This window comes from Thunnus thynnus, chromosome 18 (genome assembly GCF_963924715.1).
Source record: "Thunnus thynnus chromosome 18, fThuThy2.1, whole genome shotgun sequence".
In the NCBI taxonomy this organism is placed as follows: domain Eukaryota; kingdom Metazoa; phylum Chordata; class Actinopteri; order Scombriformes; family Scombridae; genus Thunnus; species Thunnus thynnus.
This window is the reverse complement of record NC_089534.1, coordinates 6,029,084-6,054,990: the sequence shown is the minus strand read 5'-3', so window position 1 is coordinate 6,054,990 and position 25,907 is coordinate 6,029,084. Positions and strand designations below refer to the sequence as shown.

General features: G+C 39.6%; 3 protein-coding genes, 1 long non-coding RNA gene and 1 other non-coding gene across 10 annotated transcripts in view; 4 read left to right on the top strand and 1 right to left on the bottom strand.

Annotated features, from left to right (window-relative positions):
* LOC137169022 (palmitoyltransferase ZDHHC14-like) overlaps nt 1-3,964 on the top strand; it is a 28,393-nt gene extending 24,429 nt beyond the window's left edge. Inside the window, exon 9 of the mRNA XM_067571956.1 lies at nt 182-3,964. Coding sequence (XP_067428057.1) covers nt 182-643 — 462 coding nt within the window. The 3' untranslated portion in view covers nt 644-3,964. The remainder of the gene's footprint in view (nt 1-181) is intronic.
* A 1,031-nt stretch (nt 3,965-4,995) lies between these two features.
* Nucleotides 4,996-10,551, top strand: LOC137169023 (ribonucleoside-diphosphate reductase subunit M2). 2 transcript variants are annotated; one of them, XM_067571958.1, is made up of 10 exons: nt 4,996-5,061; nt 6,557-6,625; nt 7,423-7,569; nt 7,682-7,798; nt 7,912-8,045; nt 8,141-8,235; nt 8,344-8,477; nt 8,571-8,675; nt 8,772-8,885; nt 9,952-10,551. In XM_067571958.1, the coding sequence occupies exons 3-10, from the start codon at nt 7,528-7,530 to the stop codon at nt 10,102-10,104; spliced, it is 894 nt and encodes a 297-aa protein (XP_067428059.1). In that variant the 5' UTR covers nt 4,996-5,061; nt 6,557-6,625; nt 7,423-7,527; the 3' UTR covers nt 10,105-10,551. The 2 variants fall into 2 exon arrangements, with proteins under 2 accessions (XP_067428059.1, XP_067428058.1); XM_067571957.1 differs by lacking the exon at nt 4,996-5,061 and adding an exon at nt 6,065-6,311 and having other exon boundaries at nt 6,565-6,625.
* Nucleotides 9,551-9,689, top strand: LOC137169968 (small nucleolar RNA SNORD94). Its single transcript, XR_010924574.1, has one exon. It is a non-coding gene; the product is annotated as a small nucleolar RNA SNORD94 (small nucleolar RNA).
* An 842-nt stretch (nt 10,552-11,393) lies between the features above and the next one.
* LOC137169053 (uncharacterized) lies at nt 11,394-22,941 on the top strand. Of its 5 annotated transcripts, none has more exons than XR_010924392.1 (5): nt 11,394-11,765; nt 12,949-13,076; nt 18,394-18,491; nt 19,365-19,432; nt 19,541-19,614. It is a non-coding gene; the product is annotated as an uncharacterized lncRNA (long non-coding RNA). The 5 variants fall into 5 exon arrangements; XR_010924391.1 differs by having other exon boundaries at nt 12,949-13,088; nt 18,415-18,487; XR_010924389.1 differs by having other exon boundaries at nt 12,949-13,088; nt 18,415-18,491.
* lgals8a (galectin 8a) lies at nt 18,484-25,271 on the bottom strand. Its single transcript, XM_067572005.1, has 9 exons — nt 25,132-25,271; nt 23,195-23,283; nt 22,877-23,084; nt 21,975-22,094; nt 21,785-21,835; nt 20,538-20,564; nt 19,901-19,989; nt 19,590-19,758; nt 18,484-19,060 (listed from the first exon to the last, which is right to left on the bottom strand). Exons 1-9 carry the CDS (start codon nt 25,168-25,170, stop codon nt 18,911-18,913), a joined length of 942 nt encoding a protein of 313 aa, XP_067428106.1. The 5' UTR covers nt 25,171-25,271; the 3' UTR covers nt 18,484-18,910.
* Between the last annotated feature and the right edge of the window lie 636 nt (nt 25,272-25,907).

Genomic DNA, 25,907 nt, shown 5'->3' with positions numbered 1-25,907 from the left:
TAAGTTTTATGGTTCCACGGAAAATAATCGTTAGTTGCAGCTCAAACTAATTCACATTTTGCTTTGCAGAAATTGCATAAAAACTTGTTGAATGCTGTAAAGGAAACATTCTTACTGTCTGTTCTCCTGTGAATTTAAATGAATATTTAGCTTTTAATCTTTTCTTTAAATCTGTCCTCAGTGTGATCAGGATCAGTGCATCCAGAGCACCAAGTTTGTCCTCCAGGCAGCAGCCACCCCTCTGCTCCACAGCGACCCCGTGGTTCTGGCCCCTCTGCCGGGGAAGACCACCACCCTGGGGGGCCCCTGCGCCTACCTGGCCCCCACCCAGCCATCAGTGCCGTCCTGCGGCGGAGACGTCCTGACCCTTAGAGACGCCGCTGCGGACTCCCACTGCCACCACCACCTCCACCACCACCACCATCACCACCACCACCATTTCGTCAGCCCCGAGGAGACGCCCTGCACCACGCCGCAGGGCGCCCTGCCCTGCCCCGCCCACCTGCCCCCACATCCGCACGCCCACCTCCACCCCCAACCACTCCCACCTGTCCCCACCCCCGCCGCCCTGTACGATCCCGCCAGCCAGGACGCTCTGCATGAGGACTCTGTGAGAGGACTGGTCAAACTCAGCTCCGTCTGACCACATCATGTTTGTTTTGATTTGATCGCCACAGAGAGCCGAAATGAAACCGGAACGAGAAACATTTGTAGTAACATAAATAACTAAAAAAATCCAGCCTTGGAACAAAACTTTACTCATAAAACATCTTGAAGGACGGGTTCACAGGTTTTCAAGTCTGTCTTGAAACAACAGTCAGGTGCCCAAATAAACATTGAAGCATGTTTTTCTTGCTGTAATCATTCCTCCTGTTCATACTTACCATTAGAAGATCCCTTCATAATGAACTTACAATGTAAAAGATGGAGGACAAAATCCACAGTCCTCCTTCTGTGCAAAAATGTATTTAAAAGTTTATCTGAAGCTAATATGAAGCTTCAGCATCCAATGAGTCAAATCAAGTAGATATCTTTCAACGTTACAGTCTAATTATTACTGAATTCCCTCTTTGTGTTTGGACAGTATTTACCTGTCGAGCTGTAGTCAAGGGACAGTAACAGAAAAAGGAAAGTTTTAGTGAAAAAATTTATTTAAGAGTGTATCTTTATCTGTCCAAATGAGTCAAAGTCCAGTGCCAAAGTCCCTTATGTTACCATACTTCCACCACAGTTCAACAGGGAAACACAAAGAGGGAATTTGATGCTAAAAAGACTGTAAATGTGTCAGATATCCACTTGATATGACTAACTCAGACTGCTGAAGCCTCATATAAGCTTCACATCAACTTTTAAATGATTGTGTGAACACAATGTGGATTTTGGCCTCCATCACTTACATTGAAAGCACATTTGAAGGATCTTTTAATATCCAGTATGAACAGGAGGAATGATTACAGCGAGGAAAACCTCTTTTACTGTTCATATGGACACCTGACTGCTGTTTTAAGACACCCTTGAGAAATTATGAAGCTGTCCTTTAATCTGCTGTCAAACTGCAGCTTGACCAAAGTTAGATTTTGTTCTGGTTCACTTCCTTTTTATGTTTTTTTTATTTTTTAACCATGTGTTTTAACCTCTCCGGGATCCTCTTTCCTCCTTTTATTGTGCTCTTCTGTGCTCTTAATGAAGTAAAATTATTAACATTTTACCCAGAATAAGCTACTCCGGTACCAAAATGGATGTGTCCACCTCCCACTGCAGTCGCACCAGGACCAAAATCAAAACGATGGACCTTTTTTTTTTTTTCAACATCCAATCAAGCAGCTGATCAAATCGACTTATTTGTGGAAGTTTTCAGTGTTAATGTGGAATCTGGAGAATCAACATTTTTGACTCAACTTGACTCTTTTCGTTTGATTCAACAGACAAACATGAAACAGGACCGAGTTTCCCCAAAAACATCTGCAGAGCCGAGTTCATCAGTTTGTGTACATGAAAGCACCGACACTGCCAGCTAGACTTCACCTCTTTAACACTGACGGACCCTCCTGAGGCTCCAACATCATTCAAACTCACTAATTCTAGAGGGGACCTAAAGGTTTATGTAGGCACCGAGTAAGTCTGACTGAATTTGGGGGGAATTTTTATGAAATGATGCAAATGAAAACACAATAATGCCAAAAGAAAGGACAGTGTCATCCACAGAATTAGGGGGAAATCTTAATTTTAAAGTAAACAATAATATTTTGAACAATAGCGTTCCTCTGTCTTTGATGCTGTGATTAATCAGTAATTAAAATTATTGTTAGTTGCAGCTCTATATGTGTGTGGAAAAAGTGTTTATAGTCACTGAAAAAGGGGGAAAGTCAGAGCTGAAAAGGTGAAGATTTTGTGCTTTAAAATGCCTTATTTTTTATTTAATTAAAGGAAAGGTTCATATTTTTTAAATTCTATCTTTCACCCAGATATATAGCCCACTGACAGAGTTAAAGGTTGCTGTAATTGTTCCTCTTGTCCATCCAACAATGAGGGACAAAATCCAGAGTCCTCGTTCTGTGTTCAGCCAAAACTGATATGAAGCTTATATGAAGTAACGTATTGTGTTTCCATCCACCAGTTTTTATTTGCATTTTTAATTTGCACATAAAAGAAATCCTGAGTAGAAATGCAGAAAATTTTTAAAAAATTGAAATATGTGTAAAAAATGTGTTTCCTGTTGTCTGAGGTGTAAAAGTAGTTGTGTGGATAAAAAGCAAACGTAAACGTAATGTGACTTTTACGTCACTGAAGAGCTGAAAACATCAGATCTGTGTGGAGAGATGATGAGGAGACTGTAACCTTCCTCAAATGAACACATGAAACAAACAGAAATGTCATATTTCCATCATCTTTTCCATCATTTGAGCTTTTGACTGCTCCTCTTTTAATGACATCATCTCATTGTGTCCTCTTCTTCTGCAACGGTTTAACGTCACTGACTGGAGAATTAGCGCCACCAGCTGTTTATCACGTATTCACACAACAGCAGTGGATGGAAACAAACCTTAATTTGCATTTTCTTTTGCTGATTTTTTGGGAATTTGTTTAAAATGTGTGCTACATTTGGATGGAAACTTGACTAATGTATTTTAAAATAATTCCTTCTCCATCTCTTACACTGGAATCACGTTGGGAAATAATTTCTTTACAGCCAGTATCAACAAGAGGAACGACTGTTTCATTGTACATGCAGGCATGTGAGTATTGTTTTAAGGCAGATTTGAACTCAGATCAAGTCCACCCAGCAGTGACGTATGAAGCTCACATGACCTGGTTTTTACTTCTTTGATGCGCTTCAGGCACAAAAGTCTGGACATGACCTTTTTTCTTAACAGGTCACGAATGCTCAACTGAGCGCTGCCTTCTGGGAATTGCAGGCGTAGAAATACGGTGCAGCTTTAAAGTTCAAGCAGAGATTAAACTTTGGTGTCCAGATGCTGACGGGACGGCCGGCGGCTGCAGGACTTTGTGAATCGTTCGTCATGTTATCTCCACTCTGGTGATGATGTATCTTAGTAACAGATGTTGTCATTCAATCAACTCTGGAGACATGGATCTGCTGATTGGATGACTGTTAACGTCCAGTCTGTGTGCCACTTTGCATTCAGTCTAATAATAAAGAAAAGAAAAGAAAAAAAAAAGATTAAAAATGTAAAACACACATGCACTGATTGTGATTATGTGCCAAGTATTTGTCATCCACCTCCAGCTGTTGCATTAACAACTGTGGATTTCAATAAAACATGCTTTTTTTTAATGCAAAAGTCTCTTTGTTTGTGGTTTAAAGCGCCGGTTCCCAATTCTCAAAGCATTATTTTATATTTTTCTTACAGTCAACAAAACCAACAATGTGTTAGTCCGTCTTAGTACTTTTTGTCTGTGGCTCTCAGGAATATTTCTGCAGACAGATGTGGTTTCATTTCCAGACCAAAATAATTGAAAGTGAAAATTGGATCTTCAGAAAAAAGAAAAAAAAATTGATTGCAAAATTGTAATAACATACAATAACAATGGAAATATGCTGCATGGTAGAAGACGTGTTCAGATCCTTTACTTCAGTAAAAGTACCAACACAGCACTGCAAAAATTGTCCATTACAAATAAGTCCTGAATGAAAAATGTTACTACATTAAAGTACATAAGTATTATGAGCTTGATGTAGTTAAAGTAGTGCAGTAAAAGTAGTGGTTTGGTCCCTCTGACTGATATATTATTATATATGACATCATTAGATTATTAATACTGAAGCATCAGTGTTAGAGCAGCATGTTACCGTTGTAGCTGCTGGAGGTGGAGCTAGTTTAAACTACTTTATATACAGTTAGCTAGTTTAGTCCAGTGATTTCTGCTGAACTATTGGATCATTTGAACATTTATTGAAATGAAATCATGTGAGAAGTTTAGAGGGAAAAATCACTATTTAGTGGAGCTGTTAACAACTCATAGACATGTGAAATGTGACCCCGACTACACACTGCTTTTTTTATGACATCAAAAGCCAAAAAGGTTGGAAACCACTGGTTTCATCTTAAGCAATGTGTTGTATTTTAAAAGCTTGTTATATTATCCATTGTGTCAAATCTTCATCTGAAAAGTAACTAAAGCTGTCAAATAAATGTAGTGGAGCAGAAAGTACAATATTTCCCTCTGAAATGTAGTGGAGTGGAAGAATAAAGTAGCATCACATGGAAATATTCAAGTAAAGTACTAGAAATTGTACTTAAGTACAGTACTTACAGAGTAAATGAACTTAGTTACTTTCCACCACTGTTTGTGCTTATTTGAGTGAAAGAAGCTCATCCGGCCGTTAGGTGGCGTCTGACTGCTGACGTATGTTTACAGCCTCTGTCGTTGACTCCCCGGGCAGCCAATCAGAGCTCTCGCTTCGGCAACAACCTGGAAACAGTTGCTATGCGAGCTTCGCCGGCAGGGGAGAGAAATCCTTCTATTAACCTCCGACATTAGAGGTGAAAATGAAGCTTAAATTTGTGCTTCTGAGACTGAAACCTGAACTAATGAAAGGTACAACACATATCAGTTCATCAGAGACACAAACACACAAGAATTTAGTCTTTAAATCGGTGTTTAACCTGTCAAAGTGACAACTGACGGAATGGAAAATCACCAGGATGTGCTCCGTTTGTTGTCTGATACTTTGGGCACTTTTTACGCTAAAACTGTTAATTTCAGCTCTGGTTCTCTTATTTAAAAATGAACATAATATTTCGAAATGCAGAGTTTGAATAAACGATGTGTAAAATGATTTTGGCGCTAACTTGTGACTATGACAACGCCTTTAGATGACTGTAAACAACAACAAAAAAAGCGCGGCAGCGGGAAACAAACTATACACTAGAAACGGGAAATAAACACTATAAACACCGTTAGACACATCTTATGCGACTTTATTAAAACGTAAATGAAAACAGATTCGTGTCAGACATGTTAAAATATCGATATACAGTAAAATATTGATTTAAAAAGACGTTTACAGTTCATACACACATCCAGTCTAGTTTAAAGGAATATAGGGTTAAAAAGTGTGTAAAACCGAATTAATGTAATCGATATAGTTAGTAATTATTAACTATTCCGACCACTTATGTTTATATAAAAGTGTCACTCATCTACAGCGACTTAAACGCAAATTAAACAAGTTTTAACATTAAGTGTCATATCACGGATGTCAGTTCTACGTTTGGCGAAATTAACATTATTTTTAACGTCATGACACTGTTTCCTAACCATAGTTTAATCGTTTTAAAGTGAATAATTTATGTTTTCTTTGTCTAAATTTGAAAGGTTGCATAAAGCTCATTTTAATAGTTTTGTAACATCGGTTTCGGGCAGTTTTGTAACCCCGCACAGACAAAGCCGTTTGAATTTCCCGCAGCAGTTTGGGCGTCACGTGAATGCGGCTCGGAACCTCATTGGTTCCGTTGCTGCTTCAGTTTAAAGAGCCAGCACGAGCTGCGTTTCTATTGGTCCACTGTATTCTGGCGCCAAGATTTCAATAAAAAGGCGAGCGGACAAGAAAAAGCGCTTCAGTCTCTGTTCTGTCTCTGTCTGCTGTCAGTTAGTTTAGATCCTCTAGTTTCTTTTTTTTACCTCTACTTTTAACTTCTTAACTTATATTTTTATTTATTCTGTCCGTCTAAACTTGAGGAAATCAAAATGCTTTCTGCTCGCTCTCCACTTTCCGTCAAGAATGAGAACAAACTCAGCAGCGAGATCAACAACATGTCGCTGGACAAAGAAAACACGAAAACACGGTGAGACCAAACTGACCGAAACACTCATGTTTGATGTTAAAACGTTAAACGGCGGATTTAAGCGAATATTCAGGTTGTTTGTAAGTTAAAAACTCACGGAAGTCGTTTCTCGATCAACTCAGTCCCGCAGCTCGTTGATCCAGATTTAATCAGGGTTTCCTTTGGCTGCTGTGATCAACTAAAACGTATTAATGAAGGACTGAAACTAGTTATTGATCACTAATATCTTCTCTTTGACCTTTCAGCCTCCCAGTCTGAACAACACCCGTATCTTGGCGTCCAAAACCGCGCGTAAAATCTTCGACGATGCTACGGTAAGTGAGTCAGAATCTGCTGAAAGCTTCAATATTTGAAGCTGCCTTGTTAAACACGCTGTCTGTGTTTGTGTTAAACTAAATGATGGATAGTTTGTGGTGTTTTTCTGTGTCCATGTGGCGCCTAAAATGCCGGTTCTGGCGCCAACATGGACAACAATCAGCTGTCACTACCGGTACCACTATTACTGTTCAACCACACCATGCACCAACTACTGCAGCTGATATTTACATGTTAAACAGTTTCACAAATGTGTGAAAGCTTTTTACTTTGCTTGCAACCAAATGTCAGTATTGTGCAAGCTTTTGTACACTGCAAAGATTTAGAGTTTTACAATATTTCTATTAGAGAAAATAAACATGCAGTGGAAATATTTATCTGATTGTATCATTATTACTTTAACATCTGGATCTACAAGATTCTTCCTTAGACATAACTTAACTGTCTTGATGTTTACTGTTCAATGTTTTTGATATTTTAATCTGGCTGAATAGAGCTGCAACAAGTTTTGCAGAACCTTAATGACTCTACTTTACATCTTGATTTGCTAGAGCCCGCTGTTTTGTTTAGTTTTTTTGTTTGTTTGTTTGTTTGTTTGTTTTAAGAATGGTCATTCGATGGAGAGAGTGATCAACATTTTTCCTCATTTTCAGACATGTTATGGGCCAAACAATTAAATGATTATAAAAATAAGTGTTAATTGCAGCTCTAAAATGTGTAGTAATGTATGTTTCTTGTGTATTTAACCTCCTCAGACAGTTTGTAGTTTACGTTCTTGTGTCTTTTTTTTTCCCAGCCCAAAGCTGTGACGAAGAGCAGCAGCAGTGAGGAAGAGCCGCTGCTGAAGGAAAACCCTCGTCGCTTTGTCATCTTCCCCATCCAGTACCATGACATCTGGCAGATGTACAAGAAGGCTGAGGCCTCCTTCTGGACCGCAGAGGAGGTAAACATGAACGCCAGCCACTCAGGCATCACAGCTGGTAGTTGGTATAAAACAGTTTTTTATAGCCAGCAGCTGTTGCATGATGGGATATTGATGGCGTGTGTTTGTTCAGGTGGATCTGTCAAAGGACCTGCAGCACTGGGAGTCTCTGAAGGATGAGGAGAGGTACTTCATCTCTCATGTGTTGGCTTTCTTTGCCGCCAGCGATGGCATCGTCAACGAGAACCTGGTGAGCACCTCCGACTCACTACTGTCCATAAACATGTCACCAGGACTGATTATTGATCCATTTTTACTGTTTGCCTGTTTTCTCATCTTGTTCTCGTCCTCTGTGACCACCAGGTGGAGCGCTTCACCCAGGAAGTGCAGGTGACAGAGGCCAGATGTTTCTATGGTTTCCAGATCGCCATGGAGAACATCCACTCAGAGATGTACAGCCTCCTCATCGACACATACATCAAGGACGCCAAAGAGAGGTGAGCTGCTGTAGTCTGATGGTGTGTTCACTGACCTGTTGTGTGATGGTGTGTTTGCTGAATTGTTGTGTGACGGTGTGTTTACTGACCCTCAGAGAATACCTCTTCAATGCTGTGGAGACTCTGCCGTGTGTGAAGAAGAAGGCCGACTGGGCCATCAACTGGATCGGCAACAAGAGCGCCAACTACGGTAAACAGGCTCACCGAGACTCAACATGTAGTTCATGTTCCTGGATGATCAGGTCTGATATTGATCACATATCGGGTATTGATCATCACTGTTGTTCCTCCACTCCAGGAGAGCGTGTGGTGGCCTTCGCTGCTGTGGAGGGAATCTTCTTCTCTGGTTCCTTCGCTGCCATCTTCTGGCTGAAGAAGAGAGGCCTGATGCCCGGCCTGACCTTCTCCAACGAGCTCATCAGCAGAGACGAGGTGAGTCTTCCACAGGAAGCTGACAAACATGAAACGTCGTCTCGATGCTGTTAAAGCGTGCGGTGGTCTGACTGTGTGTGTTGCTGCTTTCAGGGTCTGCACTGCGACTTCGCCTGTCTGATGTTCAAACATCTGCTGAACAAACCGTCCGCAGAGACCGTCACCAGCATCATCAGGAACGCTGTGGAGATCGAACAGGTGGGTCAGCGGTGACACGAGCACATGAACGTGATGATGTCAGCATGTCTGTCTGGTCGACTCTTTCGCTCACATCCTTTAACTCTTTGTGTTCAGGAGTTCCTGACAGAGGCTCTGCCGGTGAAGCTGATCGGGATGAACTGTGAGCTGATGAAGCAGTACATCGAGTTTGTAGCCGACAGACTGATGCTGGAGCTCGGCTTCTCAAAGGTAACGACGTCTAACAAAGTCCCAAACAAAGACTTTAACTGGACTGTAGAGCTGCAACGATTAGTCGATTTAGTTGTTAATAATTATTGCTGTAATTTATATTTTCTTTCATATTAAACGTTGCATTTCCAAAATTCAAAGTCACTGCTGAACGTCAGAGAGCCCAGCAAGTTTTACTGTATTATCTACACTCATTCATGACGTCTTATCAGATGTGATAAAAGCTTAATTTCACAAAGCAACTATTTATCAAATAATAATCTGCATGAGCAACAGCACCAAGAAACCTCGACACTTGAGCACTTCTGCAGCTGAATTTGAGATGAGACATCTTTGCATTAAAGTCCAGTAGGGCTGCAACTAAAGATAAAAGATAAAAATTTTCATTATCAATTAGTTGTTTGGTTCGTAAAATGTCGATCATTGTTTCCCAAAGCCCAAGATGACATCTTCAAGTGTCTTGTTTTTTCCACAACCCAAAGATATTCAGTTTACTGTCATAGAGGACTAAAGAAACCAGAAAATATTCACATTTAAGAAGCTGGAACCAGAGAATTTGGACCCCTCTTTAAAGAATGACTCAAAGCAATTAGTTGGCAACTAATCGATTAATCTTTGCAGCATAAGATCTTTGTGTCAGCGTGAGGATCAGGTGTGTGATGAGGTCTGCGATGATGAGCAGCGCAGGGGTACGGACCTCAGCCAGTGATGGGGGCTGAGTGCTGCTGCAGACGCTCTGATCAGAGGACGTGTGGTTCACTGACAGACGAGCAGCAGCACGAAACAGACGCCTGTCTGAGCAGAACATCATCACACACTTTCTCAATCATTAAAGCTGGTTTAAGATAAAATAAATAAATAAAAACCTGAATGAAAAATGGAAGAAACCTCAGGAAGAGCAACAGCAGACAGACAGGAAATAGATGTTGTGTGAACAGAATAAAACAAGAAAGCAAAATTACAGAAATGCAGCCTGAACAAACAGGATAAATCTGTATTTTACCTCCATGTTTTTCAGCCTTCAGTCAAACCTAACAAAGAACACTAAACTCTTGTGTCTCTGCAGATCTACCGGGTGGAGAACCCCTTCGACTTCATGGAGAACATCTCTCTGGAGGGAAAGACCAACTTCTTTGAGAAGCGTGTGGGCGAGTACCAGAGGATGGGTGTGATGTCCGGCCCCACAGACAACACCTTCAGGCTGGACGCAGACTTCTGAGGACCGAGGTGGACGGACCAACACTCAGACACACATAGATGATTTTCACTTATGAAGCAGGAAGTTTAAAATATCACATAGGGCTAACATGTCAAGTTGGACTTTCTATTTCAAACAAATCCATGTTGACCCTGTGATGGACTCTACCTCTCACCCAGTGCATGCTGGGATTGACTTCAGCACAATAAGACCAGAAGAAGAATGGGCTGATTCTCACTACTATACAGAACATTTTATAACATTTCACAGCTGCTGAGCTGTGATGATATCAATCAGACTATTGGAGCACTGCAGCCTGTTTTTTGTAAATAAAGTTTGTTTTTAGCTGTATTTTGTAATCTTGAGATTTATATTAGTTATTTTATATCAGTGTGGTGTTTTAGGATACTTTATTGTATTGAATTGTACAGACTTCTGTGTTTTGACATTAAACTTATCGGTACTGTAGTTGGACGCTTTGGTGTGGTTTGTTTGTTTTTAAAAGGTTTAAAAAATGAGAATAGGAAAGAAATTGTCCGGTAATGTTCATTCTCAGTGTTTGTGCACTGAAGGTTTCAAGTTTCCACATCACACCAGTGTAAGTTGCATACTGGACCACAATTGTCTCCAAACTAGTTGTGATGTCACAATCACACTCATGTCAGGTTAACTGCACATCATTTGCACAGTGAAGCTCAAACATTCAATTGTCAGAACAAAGAAAAACATACTTGACTGGAGGGAACTTTCCCTTAAGATTCTCTGAGGGTTATTTAAAAAAAAACAAAAAACAAAACCCAGGCAACCTTCTGGGAACATTCTCTGAAGGTTACACAAAAATAACCTTCAGAGAACCTTTAGGGAATGTTCTATAAAAGTTATTCTTGACAAAATCTTCAGAGAACCTGGGTCTGGGGTCTTTTGGTTAAGAAGTCCAGTATCCAGTTACAGATGGAGGTACTGATGATGAGGTCACTGAGTTTGGTGATCAGTTTGAAGAGAATGATGTTATATTGAAAGCTAAACTAAAGTCAATAAACAGCATTCTCACACAGGTATCGTGCTTTGTATGCAAAGATAGTATTGTGTGTGTTTAAAAGGTAATAATTTGACAAATTGGTCTCTGCATAGTGAAACTTGTGAAAATTGAGCCAAAGCAAAAATAAAATACTAAATGGGGGAAGGGGGAGCATATATAGGCTGAAAAGAAGAGGACCCACGATGGAGCCCTGCGAGACGCCGCACTCTACTTTGTGTCTGCTGGAGTGGAAGTGTGACAATGAAATCTCGTCTACGCAGGTAGGATTCAAACCAAAGGACAACCATGCCAGACAGGCCAGTTTCTTAGCCTTTCGAGAAGAATCCCATGATCTACTGTGTCGAATGCAGAGCAGTAGGACTGAGGTTTTGACGTATGAACACTATGAATACTATATTTTAAGTCAATGTGACACATAGGGTATTTACGTGTCTTTTCCCACTCAATAGTAATATTATTCTATGTGTATGAAATTGATCAATTTAATGCGTCACTGATTTGAGTAAAGGCACGAGAGCAACTGTGTGTATATAAGCTGTGGGTTTGCGCTGCGTTCTTCAGTTGGCAGTTACACACAGTTACACATAGAGTAAAGCTACTGAAGACCAGCAAAATCACCATTTGTTTTCATTTATTCTTTCAGGTGAGTAAATATGATCTAAGCACCTTCAGATTTTATCAGTAGTCTACCCTTAATAGATAATTTGTTTATATAGTTTGTATAAGGTAAGGCGTAAGGTAACTTGGAGTGGATGCAACCGTCACTAAAGCCAACGTTGCTCCTCGGGGATTGAAGCTGTTATTTCTCTAATTTTGACAATCTAACCTGTGAAAATACATTAGCTAAAATTGTAAGGACTATAACTGTTGGTAGCTGTTGTTGGTTTTGTTTAAATATATTGAATTGTAATTTAACGGGTTATTGTTTGTCGAACGTTTGAGCTAAACTAACATACGCTAACGTCAGTTGTCACTTGTTGCCATAGCAACGGTAAACATTCACGCACGAGCTAATAGGAGTGCAGAATCAAGCTTCATTATAAATATAGCTAAAATACATAGTAGATTGTGTGATTTTAGTAGTTAGTAAACCTATAGAAAAGAGCTTAATTTGTAATACCATTGAATTGATTGTAATCTTTGGGTTCATATATTGTTTTCTATAAAATATACTAACAATCATAAGAATTGAAGGTCAATGAATGAGTTTTAATACCTTTTGATATATTAGAATTTGTCATTTCTAATACTTTATTATAAGCCCATTTTATGTTTATTGGAATACAATACTGTGATTGTTGCCACATACTGTATATTTTTCTTAGCTAGATGAGTTGGCAGTTACACATAGAGTAAAACTACTGAAGACCAGCAAAATCACTGTTTGTTTTTCTTTTATTCTTTCAGAATAAAACCATCGCTCTTTTTAAAAATATATATGTTCATCCTGAGTCCAGTGTAATTCATGGGTGCAACATCAACATTATTTTAATTTCACTCAGTAGTTTTTAGTTTGTTTTTATTTCACAAAGCAACAGCTGTCAGTCACATAAGCGGGATTTGGATTATTTCACAGTTTTATGGTGATATTATATAGAATATTTTGCCTTAAATATAATTTTAACACTTTAGGTCTCCATACTGGCCAGTATGGACAGACAGGAGGAATGATTACACACACCAACAACTCTTTACATGTACATAAAGACACATGAGTACATTAAGAAAGAGACAGCTTTTACTTTAATGTATTATGGCTTTTATTTAATTTATTTAGTAATTTATTTTATGAATTTCATGTTTTAAAATGTTTTTCTCCCTTTTAGAAATCTTGATTATGTAGGAAGGATTCAAACACTGGACAACCGGCCAGACAGACCAGTTTCTTAGCCTTTCCACAAGAATCCCATGATCCACTGTGTCGAATGCAGAATATTAGGACTGAGGTTTTCAGGTATGAACAATAGTATTTTAGTCAACATTATTTTTATTTCACTCAGTAGTTTTTAGTTTGTTTTTATTTCACAAATCTACCTTTCAGTTCAGTTTTTATAACTTTGTTGATGTCTGACAGCAAAGATATACAACATAAACACACATTTGATTAGATTTTTTATTTTTGTTTTGGAATTTTTGGTTGTTTTGTTTTGGATTGGGGGTTAGGTTTTAGCTTTTAGTTGGGGGTTTAGGTTTTAGTTGGGATTAGGATGGTAGGTTTTGTTTTAGTTAGGATTCCGTTTTAGTTAGGATTAGACCCGGGCTTAGGTTTTAGTTGGGATTCGAGCGGTTAGATTTAAATTGGGATTAGAGGGGTTAGATTTTAGTTGGGATTAGCAGGATTAGGTCTCAGTCGGGATTACTGGGGTTAGGTTTTGTTTTAGTTAGGATTTAGTTAGAATTAGACCTGGGGAAAATCCATGCAACAGGCGGAGGAGCCACCGTGTTGCCCTTGACGTTTCTCACAGCGGACATTTTGACTGGTGAAACAGAAGCGGAGCTGTACTCCAGTTACATGCGGTTCACTGACACATCTACCTGGAACACAGACGCTGCTGTTATATGTCAAAATGCCCGCTGTGACAAAGGTCTATTAGCTACATTCATTCCACTAATCTTTAGCTGGGTTTAGAGGGGTTACGTTTTAGTTGGGATTAGGGGGGTTAGGTTCTAGTTGGGATTGGGTTTCAGGTTTTAGTTGGGATTAGAGTGGTTAGGCTTTAGTTGGGATTAGGGGGTTAGGTTTTGTTTTAGTTGGGATTTAGTTTTAGTCATCGCTGGTGTCCATGAAGCACAGCCTAAAGGGCTTGGCTAACGCCTTGCCCACGGCTGTAAAGAACCTGGCCACCTTGGAGTTCTTAGGAGGCGGGTCTACGAGCGTGTTCAGATTGATGTTTAGATATTTCACAACAGCACAGGCGAAAGACGGATCATCGGTTGCCATCGCCGCCTCCACCAACTGTTTTGGAGAGTCATATTGCTGAAGAAGGTCTTTGATCACCGCCTCGTTGATCTTCTTGACATCCTTGGCTTTTGTGATGGAAGGAACCATGATGATGCCCTCTTCTTGAGCTTTTTGTGAGACACGGTTGATGATGGCTTTGATATCATCAGTCTGCAAATCTTTCTTGGCTTTCCACGGCATTCGGCCAATCAGCCTCGTGACCAGACCCCCGACAAGGTTGCTGGTCAGCCTGTCTCTTGATGATAATGAGAGACCCTTACTGGAAAGTGGCGCCAGAGTGGAGGAAGACGCCGCAGTGCCAATATAGAATCCCTTTGTTTCCTCCCAGACTAAATCGGGTGTTGTCTCTCGCTGAGGTATTTTCTGGGAAGCCAAAGTCCGACTATCAACATGTAGCCGGACATTCAAGTGGTCACAGACGTCATCGCTGAAGCAGAAGTCACTTGGAGTTAATTCCTCATATGTTGTAGAGGGTGTTGTAGTCAGCGTCTTGCTGGTGTCAGGGGACTCTGGCCCAACGAAGATCACTTCTTGTGAAGTCAGGGTTTCAGGGGACTCTGGCCCGACGAAGATCACTTCTTGTGAAGTCGGGGTTTCAGGGGACTCTGGCCCGACGAAGATCACATCTTGTGAAGTCGGGGTTTCAGGGGACTCTGGCCCGACGAAGATCACTTCTTGTGAAGTCGGGGTTTCAGGGGACTCTGGCCCGACGAAGATCACTTCTTGTGAAGTCGGGGCTTCAGGGGAGTCTGGCCTGATGTTGTCTTCTTCTGTTGGGGTCAGTGATCTTGTTATCAGGTCATCGATCTCAGCAAATGCACCGCACACTTTCTCGTCGTAACTTGTTTTCACTGACGGCTCTTTCTCCAGCCAGTGGAGCATCAGCTGACAGAACTTTCCCACTGCGTCCTCTGTCATTGCATACAGGACTTCAGGAGAAAAGTTGGGGCGAGTGGTGCCCACTTTGAACCTGCGCTCTGAGATGACAGAGTCAGAGAGACTTCTTCCCATTGGCAGGATGGGGATCTGATACATCTGGCCATTCATAAGGTGATGGTACATTTTATCCGTCAGTTCTCTTGAAAACTTCCTGATCTCTTCAGCGAGCGCGACATTTTCCAGTTTGTTGCTGGTACATGTTGCACCTTGCAGGTCTGATTTATTAAACAAGTCGTCGACATCGTTCTTGATGGTGTCAAAGTCTAACGGAGGAGATGACAGATCTCCGAAGCTGGTCATTGTAGTTCTGCTGGTGGGTCTAGACTCAGGCCTGGGAGACTCTGGAATAGCCCCAGGCAAGGTCACCTCCTCGACTTCCTCCATGATTCTCAGCAGAGACCTGCTTGAATCCTGTTTCAGACTAACGACAAAGTCTGTGTCATTGCACTGAAACGCACTCTTCAGTTCTTCCATTGTGGTCTGGAACTGATTTCTGGCAATCTTAAAAAAGGTGTGTTTATGCAGGACTTGTATGGCGTCTTCTGACGGTATGACCTGTCCGGCAAAAAAGTCCCTCACCTTATCGAGGGCGAGTCTGATATTATAACGAGGTCTGGATGAGCTTCTCTCACTGCAACAAGTAATATCTCCGAAGACAGGATGCTGCAGGTCTTCACTGATCATTGTGACGATCTCAGACGCTGCATCATGAGCCTCCAGAGAGTCACTGAGTGGCACGAGAGCAGTTTCAGCCTCTTCTGTGTGGCTCACTGTCTCACTGGACCATTTTTGTAGGATGTCACTCACTGCTTTGGTCACTGAGGGGACGCTGATGTCAGAGTTGATACTCTGAATGGATTGACATCTCTCCACCTTAATGTCTTTTGGGCGCAAACACGGCAGTCCCAAACACTGGGAGTTCATCCTACATAAGAGTCCTTTGAGACAAGTGAAAGCATGACTCACCATGCGATGAAGGTTCCTGCTGTTGGACATGGTGGGGGGCACGTACACGGCCGGCTCTGATGGCCAGCAGGTGCTGTTGGCGGCGGTGGATAAAACAGACCTGATCCTCTCAGACACTTCTTTTTCAATTAGTGTCGAGAGTTCCAGGATGCTCTGACTTCTCACTTGTGGGACGTCAAGAGCAGTTGAGAAACACTGGGAGAGGGAGTCTCCCAGGTGAGTATTGTATGTCTCCAGTTCAACTGGAGACGTGGTGTTTGAAAGGTGCTCCTGAAAAACAGGCACCACAACTCTCAGCACTGCCGCTGACAGTGCTTGGACAATTTCAACAAGCATGTTGACAAGAGTGGCCTCTGTGGCCGGGTGTTTAATGCCTGCGGCCAACAGGATCCACTCTGCCGGCGATATTTGGTCAAAAAATCTGTTGACCACAGGAAGAAGAGCCTCCGACGTAACCATGAACGTGTTCTGGGATCCGGAGTGGCTCATTGTGGACACAGACATCTTTCTGGTGTTTTGTATGATGCTCAATAAACTTGTTTGAAACTTTCTGTTTGTTGGGTCTCTGGAGTGTTAAGATCCTCACTGTGTGCGTAGGGTGTGGTCTCAGAATCACCTGTGACGGCTGAAAAGTGAATTTATACCGGATTCCAGCTGTATACCCAAGTTTCTGTGGCTTTGATGCGCCACTTTTAAATTGAGATGAAAACAGAGATCAAAGCGCGTGTCTTCTAAAACACACATCAAAGACAATCACAGAGAGAGAGAGAGGTGATGTCATTGGACTAATGGCCGCGGCACTCGTCATCAAATTCTCAGTCCGCGCACCACCTGTGCGCATGCGCCGCGCATGCCGGTGTGTTTTGGAGTTTGAATGAGAGAACATGCAAAGAAAAAATATCCACATGTTTAAACAAATGTAATTTATCTTGTGGACACAGGGGATATGACAGGATCTTTTCTTATTTCTCCATAAGTGTGTTTTATTTCAGCCTTCCTTCGCTCAAATGGATCGAAAACTGGCTTTTATGTGCGCCACGTTTCACACACAGAGGATCAATCGAGGTTTTATTTTCCTCATCACATCAAACAAGTAACTTAAGTCCGTTTTGAGAATACAATAAATGTGAATCTGATTACTGATAGCTCATTTTTTCACTCGCTTATTTCTTCTGGATCATATCAGAAAGCTGATCTTCAGCTGGAAACCTGAGACTTCTGTGAGACTTGACTTGACTTGAGTCTAGAAGGTAAAAAAACTGAGGAGATTTGACTTGGTGACTCCTGAATATTGAAAAATGCCCCACTGAACGTTCTGTGCCTTTTGGAGCTTTTTGTGCCAAACTGTCATTAATAATTAATAACAGAACGCAACGTTTCTACAACCTAATGCACACTTTGAGTTCTGGCACCGGAATAAAACGAAGAAAACTCAGATGAGAGAGGCATTTTATTAAAAGCAATAATTAGTTTATCTAAACACATACACGAGTAGCTCAATAGTTTTCTCTCCTCTACAGTAAATCGACAATTTTCCTCCTGAATCCGTGAAAATATGTTTATACAGAAATCACTTCTGTATCTGCTAATTCCTGCTTTAAGGTATTAAAAAAAAGCTCATTTTCGTTTTGGTAAAATATTTAAGAGTATTATTAATGTGTTTTCACTTATTTATTGCACTAATTATTAGAAACGACACATTTTTCATTTGTTCATTTGTTATCAAACCTGTTTTTAACGAGAAGTCGGAGGGTGCTGCCGCCTACTGCGGGGGGAATTTATGATAAAAATGTCTAAAAATATCTTTGCGATCTCCCAAAGTTTAACTGTTACACACCCGTCACCTGTACGTAACGGCTCGTGCGTCTCATAAAAACAGTCAGGACGCTGCGTTTTCTTTTTCTGCTCATCACTGAAAACGTCCTGTCAAAAAATTATAACCACTATCATGAAAATATTCCAACAAATGAACAATAAACCATAAACTGAGTGTCTAGAAAATGTTGATTTCTTCTGGTTTAGATAGATATGTGTGTAGGTGTGTATGTATATTTTAGGATTTTATTGGGAACCTTCATCAGAAAACATGAAAACAGATGAGACACTTACAGACAAAACCACTGAATGATATTAAAATCAGAGAAATATAACTAACAGTATTCTTTCACACAAACATTACTAAACATATTCTTATTGATATCCACTTATATATATTCATATACAGTAAATTCATTAGCATTTTATTTGCTTTATTAGCTCCATACAATACTGTGCTTTGCTTTGATTGTGATACACATTTAGGAACGCAGATAGATATATAAATCGTATTTTGATTTCAAACAAATGTAAATCCCTAGTTCAGCTATTCTGTTCACTTTTCACTAAACTGTCTGTGTGTCCACAGTGAAGATTTCAACAGAAGAAGAAGAAGAAGAAGAAGAAGAAGAGTCACTTGATCAGACATCTGGAGGAAGAGAGAAGACGCCACACCAGCTCCTGTAGGTTAGTTTATTTGATCCGGTCACATCCCAACATTCAGTTTTATTAACATCTTCACACAGTATGTTAACAGGAGTGATGCGCAGACAGGAGATCAGTTAGCAGTTCGATGTGTTTTCTTGGTTCGAGCTCGTCGAGACATTTCAAAATTTCACTTGATTTTACAATACTTCAACTCCGGCTTCAGGTTTGAGATCTTCTTGTGATAAAAACTCACATTATGAACTCAAACTTTACAGTCAATAAAAAATAAAACACTTTCTTCGACAGATTTTGTTAAATGTTATTGACTTTGGCGACGGTTAATAATGTGACGTCAAGCATTTCCTCACACTTGTATAAATACTGTATATTAATACATGTAAAAAGATGCAGGGGTCATGCAGTCAGTGGGGAGGGGGGGGGGGGTCAGAGGTCAGAGGTCAGAGCAGCTTGACATCCTGCAGCGTGACGTCTCCCACCACCTCCAGCTGGGTGATGCAGCTCAGGTCCTGGACCCGGTGTTTGTAGTCCAGCTGGTGGAACCCGTTAACGGCGACTCTGAACTGCTGAGAGTCACACAGGATGATCATCTGGACACAAAAACACAACATCATCATTATTATAACTATGATAAAGTTTACATATATAGACGAGCGAGTGAGATGTGCTGTTTTTGTGCCTTTAGCTGCACAAACGGATGGAAATGGAAAGTGTTTATTATCTCAAGAAGGAAACCTCCCTATTAGAATTAGCTGTTAGCTTCAGAGTCCTGGACTTTATGTAGGAAGTGGATGATTTTGTATTGAAACTGCAGGAAGACATGCTTGATTTAAAGAGGAGGTTTACTAGTTTACGTCTTAAAACAGATAAACCTTTAATTACATTTTTGCGCAGAGGGAGGACTGTGGATTTTGTCCCCCATCACTTACATTGGAAGCACATGAAGAAGAAATATTTAAATGGTCAGTATGAACACCAAAACCTGTTTTAATGTTTATTAGGATGTCTGATTCTGTTTGTATAAAACTGTTCTGCCTGTTCATGACGACATTTAAAGGAATTTTTTTTAGGTGAAAAACATTCAGAAAACATTAAAACGTTGAGACGAGTCTCTGATACCTCGAAGTACTGTCCCGCAGCGAAGGGGAAGCTGCTCTCCAGCTGCGTCTCCTCGGGGCCCCAGCAGCCGGACAGGAAGGAGTTTCTGATGAAGACGCGTTTCTTCAGACGAGGGTTCAGATGAAGAGCGATGTCGCTGCCGCCGGACACTCGCAGGTTCACACCGAAACTGAAACACGACACGGAAAACTTTTATCATCTTAAAATATTCAGGTGTCTTCGAAAGATTAGAGAACATTTAGATTTATAACACCTGTATGTATAAATGTCGACCTGGGTTTTAATCTTGTTTTATAAAAGCTGTAGGTTACCTCGCTGCGTTCTGATTGGTCTTTCCTTTGATGGTGATGTTGCGTCTGTTGCTCAGACCTTTCACCAGCTCACCTCTGAAGGGAACACTCTGCCAAAAACACACCAAAAAAGACTTCATCAATCACAACATCACAGACACTTCAAGATTATTATTTTTTTTATAGATTAGATTATTTCTTATATCGAACATGTTAAAATAACAAAATAAAATATAGGCAGCGAAACAAAACAAGGGTATTTTCTTTATTTTTCTTCTTGTCATCAAATCTCACGTTTGGATCCGACAATGAGCTGATTCACTAACAAGTATCGTGTGTTTAGATCTTAAAGATCTTCTTCAACTGATCTGAAAACATGAAAATCCCCAAAAACTGTTTGACTGAATTCTCTTCTTCACTATCAGAAATTAAAACGTTGACTTCTGCGTTTATTTTCCTGCTGATACTTGTTTAGTTTTACTCATGTAGCACCTTTAAAAGAACTGATACTGAGGAAGGAAACGAGGATTTTTAATGCAGCAACAAGAATTTACCAAACAGGATGTGTGTTTATCTCCAGATTAGTTCAAGAAGGAACAATAAGACAGAGCATCACAGCCTCAGAGTCGTGTAAAAATCACACAACAGTAAAACTCACCATGTCGCCTGACGAGGACGTTATCGTCTGGAAGAACAAACAAAAACCTGTTTAAACTCACATTAAATAAAACATTCTTCCAAAATAAAAGAGCTGCAACTATTAGTCATTTTACACCATTTTCTGACATTTTATGGACCAAACGACTAATTGATTAATTGATAATTAAAATAATCTTTAGTTATTTACATTTTCATCTCTATGCTTTGTGTCCTGATGACACTTTTAAGATGTCAAATATTAAAACAAATTCCAGTTTCTTAAATATGAATGTTTTCTGGTTTCTTTCATCTTTTCTGACAGTAAACTGAATATCTTTGAGTTTTGGACAAAACAAGACATTTGAGGACGTCATATCGGGAAACGTTGTTCGACATTTTTCACCATTTTCTGACATTTTAAAAATCAAACAGCTAATTGATTAACTGAGGAAAATCATCGACAGATTAATCAATAATAAAAAATAATTGTTAGGTGCAGCCGTACACTTATTGGTTTTCTTGCATTGCAAAAAATTACTCAAACCTAATCTATTATTAAAAGTAGTTACAGATGATGTTTTTGGTGATCGACCGATGGAGCTCTACATTCTTCTAAAATGAGTTAGTGATGTTAACTAAATGTTTATTTGTTACTTCATAGTTTCTACTGTGATATTTCTGTTATATTCTCTTATTTTCTATATTAATAAAAGTTAAGTAAAAGAAACGGTGAAACATTTTCTACAAACTCCACAACCACAAATATTCAACAGATTTGCTGCTTTCAGCTTCTTAAATATGATGATTTGAAGCTTTTCTTTGTCCTACATGAGTGAATATTTTAGATCTTTAATCAGACAAAACGAGACATTTGAAGACGACATTGTGGCCTTTAAGATATTATAACATACGTTTCTCACTATTTTCTGACATTTTATAGACAAAAAAACTCAATAATAATAAAAATAATCATTAGTTGCAGCTCTATAAAAGTGTAGCTAATTGAAGAGCTGCAATAATTAGTCATCAATTAGTCAATCGACAGAATATTAATTGGCAACTATTATTTAATTACATTTTTGTTTTGGACTGTTTGTCGGACAAAACAAGACATTTGAAGACGTCGTCTTGAGCTCTAAGAAATTATAACAGGCGTTTTTTTAACTCATTTGACATTTTACAGACAAAACGATTAATCGATAATGAAAATAATAATTTCTTGCAGCTCTAACTGATAGTTTCTGCAGTGAATAAAGAGTTTCTTACATTCAGCTCTGAGTCCTGGTGAGTCAAACTGGCTGCAGGAGAAACTGAACTCTAAAAAACAAAACAAAACATCTCGTTCACCTTCATCAATTTCAACTCAAAGTTTCACAGACAGTTTCTTATTAAATAATCACACAGCCTTTGTGAAGATGAGCGGTTGTTGTGTGCCAGTCTAGTTTCAGGGACTCACAGAGCTCGGGAGGATGCCGATCGCGTCCACTTTGACCTTCCCAGAAATGAGCAGAGTGTCGACCCGCTCCAGGTCCAGTCTGTGTTTATACTCCAGCATGTGAGCTCCGTTCACAGCCACCTGCAGCCCGACAAACACACAACGATCTGATTAGTTCCAGTTAAAAAGCTGCTCGTTGTCACCACACGACAGCAACACTGAAGGAAGAATCTGTAATACAAATGTAAACAAAAGAGCTTTAAAGAGAACTCCAGTGATTTAGTTTATTATTATTTTATTGTTGTTCAAGATGGCGGATCTGACGAGGCAAGAATGACACAGCACATTAATGAAAATAATAATAAAATACACTCAGCAAGTTTTTCACTGTATTAACAACATCGATCATTACCTCAGCGCCACTCCGTTAATAAAACCAATTAAAAACCTCGTACAAAACTAAGTCATAATTTTTGGGGAAAAGAGCTGTAATATGAGAATATAAATTGTAAATATTACGAGAAGAACGTCATAATATTTCAAGAAAAAAGTTCATTTTAAGACTAAAGATGTAACTATGAAAAAAGTGGTAATATTTTAAGAATAATTCATATTAGAAACGTAATATTCCGTCGTGGTAAACAGGTGAGAACAGTCAGATTTTAAATGTCAATAACAAAACACAATTTATCTGATTCGACTATTACTGACCCCAACGAATAGTAAACTGATGTTTAACTGTAAAATCAGTGGATTTCTTTAATATTGTCAGATTCTGTCAATGTTTGTTTACATCAGTAATGTTTGTAAACACAGCAAACAAAAAGGCTGATGTCATCAAGGTTTTTCTTCTCTGATCACATGTGAGACTCTTCATACCAGATGAGTCAGCCATGTTGTTCCTGCAGCTGCTCGTCTCTCACCTTGAACGTGTCCTTGAGGACGAGGATGATGAGTTCGAACGTGGCCCCGGCAGCGAAGGGCATCTCGTACAGGATCTCCTCTTTGCCCCAGCACTCCTTCTCCAGCGTGTTGCAGACGATGCTCTTCTTGTTGAACCTCGGGTTGAAGTGAAACGCCACGTCGGCCCTCGGCGTCACGCTGCTGCCGCACGTGAAATCTAGCTGGAACCTGCGAGACAGCGCAGAGGGCAGCAGGTGAGCTACTGAAGCAGAGCGATGACGGAGCGACAGGCAGGAAGGAGAGGTGTGTTTTTATGGTTTTGTGTTGTGAGTTCACACCTGTCAGCTTTAGGCGGCACAGAGCCCTGAACGAGAACCATCTCCCCCGGCAGCAGACCGCCCAGGATTGTCCCGGCGAAGGGGATCGCCTGTGGAGGAAGTCCGGAAAGTTAAGTTAACTTTTCAGTGATTGACACAAAACTGAACAGCTGGAAACATCTGCTGAGATCCAAGAAGATTCAGGAGACACATTTTAAAGCTTTTTAAATCAACGATAAAAATTACTGTTTAACGAGACGCAGCTCTGAAAACAGTTTAAAATCATATCTGGACTCCTGAGAGATAAAACCAACAGCAGGAAGCTTCAGTTACATTTACTGAGATGCTGAACACGGATGTCACTTTATACTTCTACTGTTTTTTCCCCCAAAGGTTAATATTTCCCTTATTACCTTCTTACCAATACAAGTAAATAAACCTGCATTGTGTTATTGGAGCTGTATTAAACTTTTAGGTGGCAAAAATGAGCTGTTGACCCCCGTCTGTGCACTGTGAATATATTAGTTAGTGATCAGTCAGTAATTAATTAGTTCTTACTTGATTAAGCACAATTTTATTTAGTAAAATGTAACAAAGGATTATTTCTAAGAATTATTTTTATTATCGGTTAATCTTTTGATCAATAAAACGTCAGTAAACTGTGAAAAATGTCCAAGTTGATAAATGTATTTTCATATTTTAACTGTTAAACTGTCTGCTCTTTCCTTTAAATAAGTTGTTAAGCACTTGGAGTTGCATTTTGTGTATGAAAGGTGATATAAAATAATGTTTATTATCATCATTATTGATTTATTTTAACATCTTTTTTTTTAGATGTTTAATTACTGTCATAGAAGAAAGAGAAAAGAATCAGTGAATATTCACATGTGTAAAGCTAGAACATGTTAATTGTTTTGCTTTAAAAAACAAATCATTAATAGATAATTAAAAGACCTTAAAGCTTTAACTGTGATATCTGTGTTACTGCTTTGTCTTGTGGTAGAGATCATGTATCTTGGTTAAATCAATATATAAATAACTCTAAAAGAAGAAGAAGAGCTTCAGGATCAGGTGATAAAGCAGCTGTTTCTTTAAAGGCCAAACTTAATTTTCTGTTTAACTCCTGAACATCTGGAACAGTCGCCCTCGTTTTAATCCAGCTTTGTTCTCTACGTTTATATCTGAGAGCTGCTGCAGTTATCAGTTATTTTACAGCTGAGAGGAAATTAGTAGTAAGTAACAAGGTACAAAGTAATAAAGCACATATACTCAAGTATTGTGCTTAGGTACAATTTTGATTCGATCATTTTGATTTGATCATTGTAGTAAGAAGGACGATACAACGTTTTAATGAGCAGTTTACTGTTTCATATGTTAACTGTTTCATTTTAAAGTGAAGTCTGACAGGAATTCAACTCTCAACATGGCACCAAAAAGATTAAACAGAACTAAACTCCATAAGAAATTAGAGCTATTTAAAATTCCCTACGTGTCTATGAGATACTGATCCGCAAAATAACTAAATCTTAGACGGTTCACAAACTAATAGGAACCCTTCTTACATTCGGCCTAGGTGAAATACACCAGATTAGGATCACATACAAATAAATTACGTGTAATTAAGAGTCCTCCTGTATTATTCGTCCACTAAATAGCGTATTAAAGTAGCAAACTTAGCCGAAATAAAGTTATATAGTCGGTGTGGTGTATGTTGAATTTACCAGGAAATCCTACTTAATAGATACAACTACTTAAGTCGTGTTATATAAGAAACTTTCACGTTAAATATTCATTGTTTTGTGCAACTGATGCAACGAATGTCGAGTGCTTAGCTGAGATGCTAGCTAGCCTTCCCGCTGTCATATCATCGATAAATTACCAATTTAACGGTCATGACAACAATGAAAATGAGTGCAAACAGTTGACTGTGTGTAAGATAGAAACAGAAGGCATCTCACCGGGTTTAAAAACGTTTGTTTCGGGTTTGAAATGGACATACTGCAGCAGAATAACAGCGATCCGTGGCTACTTTGTTTTATTTACTTCCTCATCTGACGTCAGCAAGGATGGCGGTTACAAGGATGAGACAAGGGCGGGTGAAAACTTGATAAACATTACGGGTCCAAGGGATATAAATGTGTTTTGGTTTTTTTTCAAATCACCTAAAGATATTTTACACCGCTTCTACGTAACATTAGTTAACTCCTGTTTTTACCGTTAATACGCAGGGTCATGCACGTAGTCTGCTCCGGCATGATGACGTAGCTGTCCGCTCCTGGTAGTCTGAGCGTTGATTCAGTTAAGTTTCAGTTTCCAGTCTTATGAGTCCAATAATGATTAATTGACCATGACCTAGTTTACAGCAACTCATGACTTGTTTTATCTTTATCTCCCAAAAACAAGTCAGCAGGATTTTTAACATGAAGAGATGAGTTCATATATTAAAAAAAGGATAAGTTCACAACTTTTCAAGTCTGTCTTAAAACAACAGTCAGGTGTCCATATGAACACTGAAAGAGGTTTTCCTCACTGTAATCATTCCTCCTGTTCATACTGACTATTTACAGTCTTTTAGCATCAAATTCCCTCTTTGTGTTTGCATTATGAAGGAATCTTCTAATGGTCAGTATGAACAGGAGGAATGATTACAGCAAGAAAAACATGTTTCAATGTTCATTTGGGCTCCTGACTGTTGTTTTAAGACTTGGAAAATTGTGAACTTTTATAGGCCACA

Coding starts and splice junctions, on each gene's coding strand:
- LOC137169023 (XM_067571957.1), top strand. CDS start 6,214: ATGCTTTCTGCTCGCTCTCCACTTTCCGTCAAGAATGAGAACAAACTC. Junction 8,478..8,570: donor AGCTCATCAGCAGAGACGAG/GTGAGTCTTCCA, acceptor TGCTGCTTTCAG/GGTCTGCACTGCGACTTCGC. Junction 8,676..8,771: donor ACGCTGTGGAGATCGAACAG/GTGGGTCAGCGG, acceptor CTTTGTGTTCAG/GAGTTCCTGACAGAGGCTCT.
- lgals8a (XM_067572005.1), bottom strand. CDS start 25,170: ATGTCCATTTCAAACCCGAAACAAACGTTTTTAAACCCG. Junction 23,284..25,131: donor AACAAACGTTTTTAAACCCG/GTGAGATGCCTT, acceptor CTTCCTCCACAG/GCGATCCCCTTCGCCGGGAC. Junction 20,565..21,784: donor ACCAGGACTCAGAGCTGAAT/GTAAGAAACTCT, acceptor TTGTTCTTCCAG/ACGATAACGTCCTCGTCAGG.